Below are 13,110 nucleotides of genomic sequence, written 5' to 3'. Positions count from 1 at the left end.
TTGGAGAAGACTCTTGAGAGTTCCTTGGACTGCAAGGAGATCCAACCAGTCCATTTTAAAGGAGATCAGCCCTGGGATTTCTTTGGAAGGACTGATGCTAAAGCTGAAACTCCAGTACTTTGGCCACCTCATGCGAAGAGTTGACTCATTAGAAAAGACTCTGATGCTGGGAGGGATTGGGGGCAGGAGGAGAAGGGGACGACAGAGGATGAGATAGCTGGATGGCATCACCGACTCAATGGACGTGAGTCTGAGTGAATTCCGGGAGTTGGTGATGGACAGGGAGGCCTGGCGTGCTGCAATTCATGGGGTTGCAAAGAGTCAGACACGACTGAGCAACTGAACTGAACTGAACTGAAGAGTCTAAAATCCAGCAAAACATAATCAGGCCTTCTGTTGTAAGACTCATAATGAGACTAGCATTGATGCATGGTGTATTTCAGTATCCTTCCACATGCCTGATTATTTAAACTCAGAGCATCTCTGGAAGTTTATTTATAAGTGAGAAAATAAAGCCTCAGAAGAAGGTGAGCAACCTGCTATGACTGCACCCTGGATAAACAGCAGAACCGACCTTTTAAGCCAAGGCCATACTTCATCCATGTCTGTAAGACACCAAGCACAGCCATGTTCCACTCAACCCATGCTGCCTTTCACCAGCTCGGATCCAGATTCCAGCTGCAGAGACAGAGTTGGGTAGTAGGAAAAGGATAAAGCTAATAATAGTTCTGGTCAAATCCTAGAAAACCCTTCCAGGGTCACCGGCAGAAATCCCCTGTTGAGGATGCAGACTGGTGTGGTGGGCCAGTCAGGGGCCAATTAGCATTGTCCATTGTGGCCTATCAGAGAAGTCAGTGGCACCCCACTCCAGTACTCTTGCCTGGAAAATCCCATGGACGGAGGAGCCTGGTAGGCTGCAGTCCATGGGGTCACCAAGAGTCGGATACGACTGAGTGACTTCACTTTCACTTTTCATTTTCATGCATTGGAGAAGGAAATGGCAAACCACTCCAGTGTTCTTGCCTGGAGAATCCCAGGGTCGGGGGAGCCTTATGGGCTGCCATCTATGCGGTCGCACAGAGTTGGACACGACTGAAGCGACTTAGCAGCAACAGCAGCAGCAGCAGCAGCATTGTGGCCTATGGCTTATTCTGTGGCTGATGAGTATTTCTGTGAGAAGTTTATTCAGGGAGTTCCCCAAGCCAGATGCTTGGATGGTTCATGGGCTTCATTTCTTTCTCAATATACACTGATTCTGCTTGCATCTGCTGAGAGGGAAAAAGTCAGGGGACAGTCAGCAAGACTAAAAATGTCCTGAAGAGGAAGGGGCTTTGGAGGACTTGCCAGGAGATTGTGCAGCACAGGTACCCACTTTGGCTCTACCGCCTATGGATGCCTGTGTGGTGCTTGTCAGGAACTGGTTTCCATCTCATTGTGGTCAGAGTGGCCAATTTTTTTCTGGGTGCGCATAGGTGCTCTTTGGTTAATCTGGGTGTGTAATCTCTCTAATTTATTTCTAAAGCAGGAAGCCTTCACATCACATTTTGCAGTTGATCTCTTCAATTTCAGTTGCGTCATCAACTATTCAAGATTCAGGCAATCAGATGATCATTCATGCATTCTACCTTTTAAGTCAGAATATTAATACCTTCTCCATGCTGGGTGCTGTGCTAGGTGTGAAACAGATCCAACTCCAGTCCTGTAGTATGGAACTTTTATTCTAGCATACGTTCCCAACCCAACATTAAGTATGCTTCACATTAAGCACTGCCTGATTTCAGAAAGGGATTCCTGGAGGGAGAATTCCTTCCAGTTATTTAGAAGTTCATGTATTACAGTGTTAACATGTCATCTGGCACCTGTTACATAACTCAGGTTGGACTTTAAGTGTGTCTCCTTTGGGATGCCAGGAATAGTGGGAAGAGGAACTGGGGGGAGGGATGAAATGCCTGTGTGGGATAAAGTATTTGCTCCATCTTAAAGCTCGTAACTGGCTACTGGAAATTGCCATTCTTTTTACTTTGTAAAAGTGTTAATAAGAAAATAAAATGTCTGGAAAAATTGAAAGTAAAATATCATTGCAACTGAATAAAGGTCATAACTGGAATAAGAGCTATATTTTTATCACCAAGGCAGGAAAAAACATCCATTTTCTTGTTTCATAAACTGTACTGTTTTCAAAAGTAAGGGTATACTCACTACTATGGGAATGAAAGGGAGGGGCGGGGTTCCAACCAAGAAGTCAGCTGGTTTTCAACAAACAGTCAAGGAGCTGGCCTTCTCTTGGTCTGAGCCTATTTCTTAGTGCCTAAACGAGACAGTGGATCCTGCCATTTCTTAACCCAAAGTGACCCTTCCCAGCTCTTCTCAACCTTGGAGACAGTCCATGTGGGTTCCAGCAGAGGCCCAGGATTCAGTTTAAAACAGTGTATTCCTTTGGCATATCCTTGTCCATGCAAGTCATCCTTGTTCAAGCCCAAATAACTATTTTATCATGCTTTTTGGGGAGGAGGGTTCTGTTCCCCTTTTCCATCCCGCTAATCACCTTTGTTCTCTTGTTCTTTAAGTTCCAAGTGTGACATGACTGTGTCTGTAGCCCTGGACTTTGCTGTGTCCCATGCTTGTCACTCTTGTTGTGTAGTCACTAAGTCGTGTCCAACTCTTTTGTGACCCCGTAGACTGTAGCCCACCAAGCTCCTCTTTCCCTGGGATTCTCCAGGCAAGAATACTGGAGTGGGTTGTCATTTCCTTCTCCAAGGGATCTTCCCAACCCAGGGATCAAACCCACGTCTCCTGTATCGGCAGATGGATTCCTTACCACTGAGCCATCTGGGAAACAACACCCTTGTTAGGCCTGCCTTGATTTGCGTTTCTCACTGTTGCCCTGGCTGGTGGTTAGTGACTCTTCACCTGCTGGTTGGTCCGCAGCACCATGTGGTTCTCACGTCTTCCCATTTAGTGAAGCTCCTTTCCCTTCTCTTCTATAGAATTACCCTTTATGACTATCAAGCCATGTGCAGGGCCAACAAGGAGAGCAGTGACGGCGCCCACGGTCTTCTGGATGTAAGTACAGTACAGTCACTCAGAAGACAGCTGTGTGTTTTTTCCTGTCTCTGTGTGTGCATATAATTTTCCTTGGACCCATCAAGTTTATCTGTTTCAAAATAATGAATATTTAAATGTGCTTCCTGATTTCATCGATTAAGAAGAGTTATTTCTGTTAAATCCAAATCTGGTGATTTCCGGAATGACAAACAGACCTGAAGCCTTTGATGGATTAATGCGGCAACCCCCCTTTGGATGGGTAGAAAAGGGGAGAAGTTTTGTCTATTCCTTATTCTCAAATAAAAGAGACTTTGGTTTGGTTCAATAGAAACCTTCTTTTTGGTTATAATAGAGCTGCTAGCCTGTGAACAAATTCACATTTTGATCAGATTCTCCACTCTAATTGTGTTGCTGCTTTTAACATTATTTTCCCTGGAGCTGATCCATCCATGGTGTCACAGTTGAGGATCCATCAACATAACTTTGTATCATTAGGAACTGGCTTTCGGATCACCAGAAATTAACTTAAAATTTACCCTTGGTTTAAAAATATAATTTGCAATGTGCAAGCAATGTAAGTTTGGCCACCAATAACTTGAAAACACAGAAAAAGCAGACATAGATACTTCTACATAGTCTGGCATATAGGTGTAAGTATAACCCTTACATGTTATCATTTTGTAAATTCCAAAAATCAACCTAAAATTTGGTTTGAAACACAAAATTTAAGAACCATTTTGGTTTTAAAATATAAATACACACCTTCTCATTTGCAGATGTAAGATCTTGCAAGGGGATTATTTAAAAACCAAATATTTAACACGGTTCTCCTAGACTAAAGGAGCAAGAAATGATTCTGAGCTGGGACATTTCTGAGAGGCAACTTGGAACTAAAAATGGGACAATTTGAAAAATACCACTTTTTAGAATGAGAATCAACACATATTTCCTAACCCAGTTTCCCTAACCTTAGCATAAGTATTTCCAGACTTAAAATGTTCCCAAGATATGTTTTTATCATTAGGCTTAAAAGCTCAATGGCTTTGCCCTTCTAAATGTTAATGTGCATTTAAAATTTTAATCCCATATTTATATAATCCCTTTGTTTACCCTGCATTGAGCCAGCATCTGACAGAGAATCCTTGAGTATCCTGCCCCTGTGCCTCCCCTTCCTCACTTCCAAAACATCCTTAATCCCTCTATTAATTCTCTCCTCCCACACTGAAATGTCACTACCCATCCCAGTGGGTACAAAGATCCAGAACTGTCCTATGGTCTGAAAGAGAGATGGTTATTTTTCAAGCCATAAGAAGTGTAATGGCAAAACCACAGGACTGCATGGCTGCATTTGGTTTTAGGAAATAGTTAATAATTCACATCCTTAGATGACCCTAATTCTGAAAGCCCTGTGGTTCAGGGAGTGATGAAGACACACTCAGTCAGAGTCAGAGATTCAGTCTGCCATCTGGGTGGGCTGGGAGTAACCCCCACGGACTGTTGTTCTGTGCATTTGCTTATTGGCTTGAATAGGGATGTTTTTAAAAATGTTCAGGGGTATATAAATTTGTTCTTGTTTTATTTGAAACTGGATAATCCTCCCATTCCTAGTTCTAGTCCTTATCAGCAAAATGCTTTGAAGGTAGGATTAAGCAGCCATCACATCAGAAACCAGGATTAGGCATTTCATTTCCCTGCTACCTAAAGGAAACCACAAAAGTGAGGCTTTTCTGGACCTGCAGCTTGGGGCCCGGGCTTTGCCAGTGTCATTGCCTGTCTCTCAAGTCCACCCACCGCTCACATATCTGGCATACCTAGGTACAAAGAACTGACTGAGGGGGAGACCTGGTATTTTCCAGAATTCAGGAAATTGAATTATCCACATAGGAAATATCACAGGGTAAACAATCCCACTGCTTTTTTTAATTAAAATATTCTGAAATAAAGATTAGCCTGTCAATGCCTTCTTTTATAGAGTGAAGGGGATTTTCTGCAAGGATAAAATCACATGTTTATATGGTTATCATTTTTTTTCAAGTCCGAATATGTGAGTGTGAGAAAAGGCAGCTTAAATCCTACATAATTCATGGGCAGCATTAAAATCAAGTATGTGCAATTTTTGCTTATTTCAATGAATGACATACAGTGATGGAGAACAGGGAATCACCTTTCCAAAAGGCAGCCCTGAGAATTACCATTTGAAATTAGTTATATGATTCCTGCCGCTCAGCATTAGGCTGCGAAATATTAGCCCCCAGAGGGTAAAGGTTTAAGCATCGTTTGCTGAACTTCCTTTTTCCTCCCAGAGATAACCCCTGTATTAGATCATGTTTATTTGACTTGTAAATCACATCTTACCACAGGGGAGTTCAAAGTTCTAAAATGTTAGTTTTGGGATATAGTATCCAACCATTTTCGTCTTTAAGGGAGAGCTTCACTGTTTTTTGACATGATATGAATCTCTCTAGAAGAATAACATTGTCTTTATGTAAAGCCTTAGGTTAAACTACAAATTTTGTGTGTGATACATTGTTTTTAATGAACCGAATTCTTCTCTGCAGCCTTATAATGCCTTCCTTGCTGCAGTGAAATGGATAATGACAGAACTTGTCTTGTAAGTACAATTTGCTGCGTTTTTAAAAAAGCATTACTTTTCTGTGTTCTAAAGTGAATTGAGAGATTGTGCTTCATGCTTCCAATAACCATTAGATGATTCCTCACACTCTGTGATAAACTCACTGAACATCTCGAAATATTGAGCGTAGAGTCCAAAAGATCATCTTTTAATAGGTGAATCGTGGTCACTGCTTATGCCCTTATGTCACTGTTTAGCAGACTAACAGCTTGCAGTACACAAACCAAATTTATTTATTGTGGTTACTGTTAAATTTAACATCGACGTCTGGCTGTTTTTAATGCAGCCTGGGTGGGCTGTGGTCAGAAGAACAAATTGCCAGGGCTGTCCACCGTGCTGCTTTGGATGTCTTGGCATGTGCAGGCGTGGGGGCCTGTGCAGTCATGGGTCAGGGGCTTTCTCAGGTGTGATTTAATTGTTTACCTTGTCAAATTACAGTCCTGCTGGATGCATCTGTGACTTAGGTCAAACTTGAAATGGCACAAAGATGAAAGGCTTGACTTCCAGATGAGATATTGGACACATTACAGAAACACTGTGTCACACAGAAGGAAGGAATTCCATGGACCAGCATGGAAACCAGATCATTCAAGCTGCACCAGACTCTCATTCTTATTTTCCCATTAAACTTCTAGTTCTGTGTGTTTAAGGCAGATTTCTTGTTATTTCACGAACAGACAATGTCTTATTTATTGCTTTAATGTAACCTGTATTAAGTATAACTTCACATGGAGAGTAAGTTCTTTGTGTATATAAGAGACAGAAAATACAGGTAATAGTGGGATTTTCATTGTGAGCTGCGAGTGATAGCAGCCATGAGCCTGAGAAGGAAATGACTAGATTTTGATCTATTTCCTTCCATTTGGTTTTACCTGGTAGCTCAGCTGGTAAAGAATCTGTCTACAACGTGGGAGACCTGGGTTTGATCCCTGGGTTGGGAAGATCCCCTGGAGAAGGAAATGACAACCCACTCCAGTATTCTGCCATGAAGAATTCAATGGACTGTGTAGTCAATGGTATTGTAAAGAGTCAGACACGACTGAGCAACTTTCACTTTCATTGGCATTCTTTACTAGCAATTGAGAAAGTATGATTTTTGTGAAGTTGCATTGGGACATAATTTCCTAAAAAGGAGTTTATTCCAATTGTCCTCACCACCTTGCCCTACACACACACACACACACGCACACACACACACACTCAAATACATGTGTGACAGTGTAAATTTTGAAAGTATCCTTTATACTGCAGATCATAGTCTAAGTAGAGACTATTCCGTTTGTATTTCTGAACCAAGGTAGGAGAAGCCCTTTGAATGTGGACTTTTTACTGTGGACTCAGACTATAATAAGAAAAAAAGTTTTCCCTATAAAGCATGATATTTCTCAAATGAATCCCTGAGTCTTAAGTGAACCTGATTTCAGGGTTTGGCTGGCAATGGTGATAAAACAGTCTTTTACAAGTAAGACAAAACCTAGTGAAAATTCAGTGGTAACTGAATGAACCATGTTGATATATCCAGATATCAGATGATGTTATTCTTTCAAATGAGGTGAGTGATGTTGAATAACACAGAATGTCACTCTTTCATTCAGGGTGTGGGTAACCAAGTAACCCTGGCTTTTCCATTCCCTGCTTAGGTTTCTGGTGGAATTTAACCTTTGCAGTTGGTGGCACTCAGATATGACAGCTAAAGGTAAGGAGCAGCTGTCTTCGTTTTCCTTGTTCAGAGTGATGAGCCCGGGATCCACCAGCTACTTTTTACCAGGGATGTGCTCGCATACGACTACCCAGGACAAAGTGGTGATTTCTCCTTTCTGTTAGCGGAAGGCATCTTTTGTGCTGAGGGCAGTGCCGTTCAGGCTGACAGAAAGTCCACAGCTCATGTTGAATGTACACTTTGACCTGTTTTCTTAACTAAGGCTTTGAGGTCATACACTGCACAAGTGAATTCTTCAGAAGCTAGTGGGCAGTGCTGAAATCTAAAGGTCATAGACGCATCACCTTTCTCAGGCTGAATGAATGAACAATCATTACCTTTTTACTATTACCTTTCATAAAATATAAATCTGATCATATTATTTTCATTGCTGAAAAAGCCATCAATGATTCGATCAGTAACTAGTAGAAACTATTAGAGGCCTGAGTTTAGTTTAATATGGATATAAGTTCTGGCTCTGAGATTGGCCTTTGTCAAGTTAGCTGATCTCTTCAAGGCTCAGTTTCTCCACAGTAAGCTAAACAAAGAAAATAATAAATAAATAATATTTATCTCTTATTTATTGTTTGTGTGTATGTGTGTATTTAATGGTAAGCTAAATCATGGTGTATACTGAGTGTAGGACTGGAATATAGTAAGCCTTCAAAAAGGTAGCTGTAATTAATTTATGATAATGGTGATGATGTTGACTTGTATAAAGAATGAAATATTGCCATTTACAGCAGTATGGATGGAACTAGAGAATATATTTAGTAAAGTAAGACAGACAAAGACAAATACTGTATGACATCACTTATATGTGGAATCTAAAATTAATACAAATGAATCTATATACAAAACAGAAACAGAAAATAGGAAACAAAGTTACAGTTACCAAAAAATGACAGTCCATTCACAGAAAGCCATAGGAAATAATTATAAAACTTAGTAATATTTAGCAAGAAAAACAATATGCAAAATTGTATATGCTCCCCAAACCCCCAATGACTGGGGAGAAGGAGGATGTAGAATTAACTCGGATCAGCAGTCAGGGCACTGGGGAGTCAATAAACAGGGACCAAAATATGAATTAGGAAGAGAAGACCCTCAGATACCCCAAAGAAAATTTTACCTATAACATGAACCTGCTTTTTTTAAAATTGTAGATGGTTTGAAAAAGGAAGATGGGAAGGAACTTACCTAATGGGTACTTGTTATCTCTTTTCTAGTCACTTTTCTTACTTGGCTAGCATGTCCAGATTTTTACTATTAGGGGTGAAAAAAAGGTACCTGAAATTAAATGAGAGAAAAGGAAGGAAAATGATCAGTGGAGGCCAAGCGAGTGGATGGTAGTTGGTCAGATGTCTGCTGTTCCTGCGGCACCAGTGCCTTGGGACAGATCTCAGTCTTTCACAGTCATGCTTGGAGCCCTGTTTCACCTAGAGACGAAGCACCTGACTTCTGAGTCAGGCAGCCTTCCTCTGCCACTTGCGGGCTGTGCAGTTCTGGACAAGTTGCTTGGTCATTATGAGCTTTGGTTTCCTTGCTTGTCAACAGAGATAAGATGTGATATGGCTGTGAGCAATGGATTCAACCATGCATGATGCAAAGCCCACACGCAAGGTGTGGCACAGGGCAAGTCACCATGCGTGGGCGGTGGGGCTCCTGTTTTGGGAGCTGGTGTCCCTTTTGGCTTAAATGTCTGGCTCCTTCTGAGGAGTGTGCTCAGTGCTGGGGCAGCAGGCTGGTGGTCTTCAGTGCTTCACTTTCTGGCGTTCCTCTCTTTCCTATTCATATCCACATGGCCTGCCCACCCTGCCCACCAGGCTTTTGTGGTGAGTGCCAACCTTCCTTGCCACTAACCCCAGTCTTACCTTGGTTGGCTTCCCTTCCCTGCTGCTACAGGCATCTGCCCTCACTCCTGTGCTGGTCCTTGACATGGACAGTTTGTTGTTGAGTTACTTCTGAGTGCCAGTCTCTGAACTAGGATATCTGCTTAGACCAGTAACTTTCAGCGTAGGGGTGATTTTGCCTCCCAGGGGTCATTGCAATGTCAAGACATTTTTGGTCACAACTGGGGATGGGAGAGAGCTACTGGCATCCAGTGAATAGAAGTCAGAGATGCCCATAAAACACTCTATTACACATGGGACAGCCCCTCACAACAAAGAATCATCTGACTCAGAATGTCCATAGTGCCACTATTGAGCAATCCTGATGTAGACTGAGGGGTGTAGGGTAGGAGAGATGAATTATGAAGGGGGGCACAATCTTTGCACTCAGAAACTCGTGGAGGTTCTCATTGTGAAATTTCACCTTTCTTCTCCCTTCTGTCTCCTCCAGCTTAGCTAAAATTTTAGCTAAGAGAAATGATGTAATGCTTCAGGTCTGTGTTTTCTGTCTTAGAAACTTTTTAAACAACTCTTAATAGGTAATTCCAAACTGTCTCACTCCACTGACAGACTGCACAAAGGCCTTGTCAGATGGTTAAATCATCTGCAAGTGCTGTGCCTGTATGTAGCACTTTTTCCCTTCCAGAGTGCCAGCACTGGGTTCTCTTCAGATCCCTTTTACACACCTGAGAGGTGGGGACTGCTGGAATGTGTCGTTGAGCCTCTCCCAGGTACCTAAGTAAGGCAGCTAGGAGAAAATAAGCTCAACCGTAAACCAAAACCGGCCACCTCCGCTGGAGGGCGGCGGGAGACGCAGCTGGCCCTCTGTGAGTCCTGTGTGGAGCAGGCTGCCTCACGTGGATTGATTGTCTCATTCGGACCTGCAGCCCTCTGCTGGGCATGGCTATGACTTTTTCCGTTTTATAGATAAAGAAACTGATTCCGATGGTGAATGCTTTCACCCACAGAGCTGCTATCATCTGAATCTTTGTTAGATGTGGATGTGAATCTCAGACCCAGTATAAGCCGGGAAAAGTTCCAAGCACCATAACAATATTGCCTTGCGAGGTTTCTGCATTCTAAATTTACCCTTCTCTCACTGGATAAAGACCCTGAGCTGAGACATACATCTTTGTTTAGCTAAAAATGGAATCCATAATTACACTGTTTATCTGCTTCATTTCCTTAATGAAGGGGACTGTGGAAGGCCATTTCTGCTTGATTATCACAAAGGTATCATTTTGGCGAAGTTGCACAAAGAGAATGGAGCTTGCTGGCACCCGGTTATGAATGAGGGTGCATTCGCAGAGACAAAAGAAGAGGAAAGCTTTTCAAATGGCAACTCTATTCATTCCTGATTGTCTGCACATAATTACTGTGAACCCAAGTCAGTTATTCTCATCAGGGACATTTGTTGCTAAGGGAAAATTAAAGAAATCCAATTGTGTGGATGCTCCACTGGGTGCCTCGTTGTAAGTGAGTGATAGGTCCTGGCGGCTTCGGCCTGAGACGTCCAGTGTAATTGGGGTGAGAAGCAGACAGGGTGATGGCCAAGAGTGAAGGCTCCAGGATGTGACGAGGACGTGCATATGCATTTGGGCTTCAGAGCATACAATGGTGTGACAGGCAAGCATTTCACTTCATTTCTCTGAGTTTTAGTCTCTTCATTTGTAAAACAGGGTAGCAGCAGGGCCGTGCTCACCATGAGAGGGTGAGAATGCAATCTGTCAAAGGATCTAGTGTGGTGTTTGGCTTGTACTAGGCACTTAGTGGGACTTCCCAGGTGGCGCTAGTGGTAAAGAACCTGCCTGCTGATGCAGGAGATGTAAGAGACATGGGTTCGATCCCTGGGTTGGGAAGATCCCCTGGAGGAGGAAATGGCAACCCATTCTAGTATTCTTTCCTAGAGAATCCCTTGGACAGGGGAGCCTGGCGGGCTACCATCCATGGGGTCACAAAAAGTTGTTGAACACAACTGAAGCCACTTAGCACACAGCCACGCACGCACGCATGCAGGCGTTTAGTGAGTATTGGCTGCAAAGGTGGTTTTGCTGTTTAGGTAAATGATGATCATGATCAGTCACTTTCTGTGGAGCTCAAGGCAGGCTGTGTCTACTTCCTGAACTTCAATTTTCTCTTCTGGAAAAAAAAAAAAAAATCAGTCTAGCTGAGCTCCAACACCTTTGTAAGATGACGAGTTTTGAATGCCTGAGAGTTAAAACAGTACCCATCAGATGACTGGCAGCCTTAGTTATTGGTTTGAAATTCCATAAATAAACAGTAAAAACTGGCAAATATATGTGATGTTTTCCTGTAGCACTCCAGACAAACAAACATCTTCATAATAAACCATACTATTTAGATTAAATGTGGCCATGGTTTTATATGATAATTCATGTGTTTCCCAAAAGCACCAAGCAACTTCCAGCCAATCTATAGTCTTACTTCAAATAAACTCAAGGGCTTATTACCACATCAGTATGGGTGACCTAGAGTTACGAAAGGAGTAAGAATTTATCTCCAGAAAGGATCAGAGCCAAATGAGTCTCTCCACTGAGACATTTGGACTCTTTCCATTGTAACTGGGCCCAGACAATTAGAGATGGTGCAGTTATTAGGGTTATTTAAATCATGTGTGCTGCCTATCTCAGCCTGCCCCCCAGAGATCTTTCTTCCTTTCTCTCATTGGCCAAACTTCATACAGTAGTTAAATATATATGTGTGGGAACCAGATAGTCCAAGTTCAAATTTTGGCCCTGCCACATACTCACTGGATGAATTTAGGCAGTTCACTTCATCCTCTCCTCCATTCACTAATTTACAAAACAGAATGAACACTTTCTCCTATCTCATAGTCTGATTTGTTTAAATTTTGTAATGTAGTACTAGATAAAAATGTATAAAGTGGAATGACATCTGGCATATAGTAATTTCTTAATAAATTTAGCTGTTACCATCGTTATATGCCATCTGCATGCTTGCACTGTATTAATTTATAATCTGTGCTTTTATTTAATCTTTATTTCAGTAAGCTGACTTTTTGAAAATTAAATATTAAAATGCAGCTTCCCAAATTAAAAGTTAGTCCTGTTTGCTGTATGCTGCTGCTAAGTCACTTCAGTCGTGTCCGACTCTGTGCGACCCCATAGACGGCAGCCCACCAGGCTCCCCTGTCCCTGGGATTCTCCAGGCAAGAACACTGGAGTGGGTTGCCATTTCCTTCTCCAATGCATGAAAATGAAAAGTGAAAGGGAAGTCTCTCAGTCATGTCCGACCCTCAGTGACCCCGTGGACTGCAGCCTTCCAGGCTCCTCCGTCCGTGGGATTTTCCAGGCAACAGTACTGGAGTGGTGTACCATTGCCTTCTCCGGTTTGCTGTATAATCAACTGTAAAAATAATAACCCTGAAAATAAACTGTATTATAGTTAGCTCCTCTGAGCTTCATGTTTGGCCTCCCTAGAATAAAGGAGAAAAAGAACAAATGAAAGAAAGAAAGAAAAAAAAGGTAAAAACTGCCTAGCATCAAACAAAGTCATCTTCCTGACAAGAATCAAGGACATTGATAAAGAAATGGGAGGAGAATGATGTTCCAACCAACCACCTCTGTGTTGTTACTGATGCATGTGCGCCACCTGAAATCCCCTTGCCTTCCACTCAAGGCAGGCCATTTGCCATTAGGGGCAGAGAATCTGCCATTTCCTTTGTCTGTTTTATTTGCCTGAAAAACACCATTCAAAAGAATTGCTTATTTGCTCAGCAAGCATGTGAGGACACTTCCTGAGAGCTAGTACTGCAGGCTCAGGGGATGGGCGGTGTCTGGAACTTGGCCCTTTGCAGGTGC

At 42.4% G+C, this 13,110-nt stretch overlaps 1 protein-coding gene across 1 annotated transcript in view; it reads left to right on the top strand.

Annotated features, from left to right (window-relative positions):
• CACNA2D3 (calcium channel, voltage-dependent, alpha 2/delta subunit 3) overlaps positions 1-13,110 on the top strand; it is a 904,008-nt gene that overhangs the window by 837,704 nt on the left and 53,194 nt on the right. Inside the window, exons 31-33 of the mRNA XM_010851933.1 lie at positions 2,988-3,063; positions 5,604-5,656; positions 7,318-7,373. Coding sequence (XP_010850235.1) covers positions 2,988-3,063; positions 5,604-5,656; positions 7,318-7,373 — 185 coding nt within the window. The remainder of the gene's footprint in view (positions 1-2,987; positions 3,064-5,603; positions 5,657-7,317; positions 7,374-13,110) is intronic.

The sequence above is a fragment of the Bison bison genome, unplaced genomic scaffold (assembly GCF_000754665.1).
Source record: "Bison bison bison isolate TAMUID 2011002044 unplaced genomic scaffold, Bison_UMD1.0 scf7180017864304, whole genome shotgun sequence".
NCBI classification, from domain to species: domain Eukaryota; kingdom Metazoa; phylum Chordata; class Mammalia; order Artiodactyla; family Bovidae; genus Bison; species Bison bison.
The sequence above is the reverse complement of the archived record's forward strand: the minus strand, read 5'-3'. Positions and strand labels throughout refer to the sequence as shown.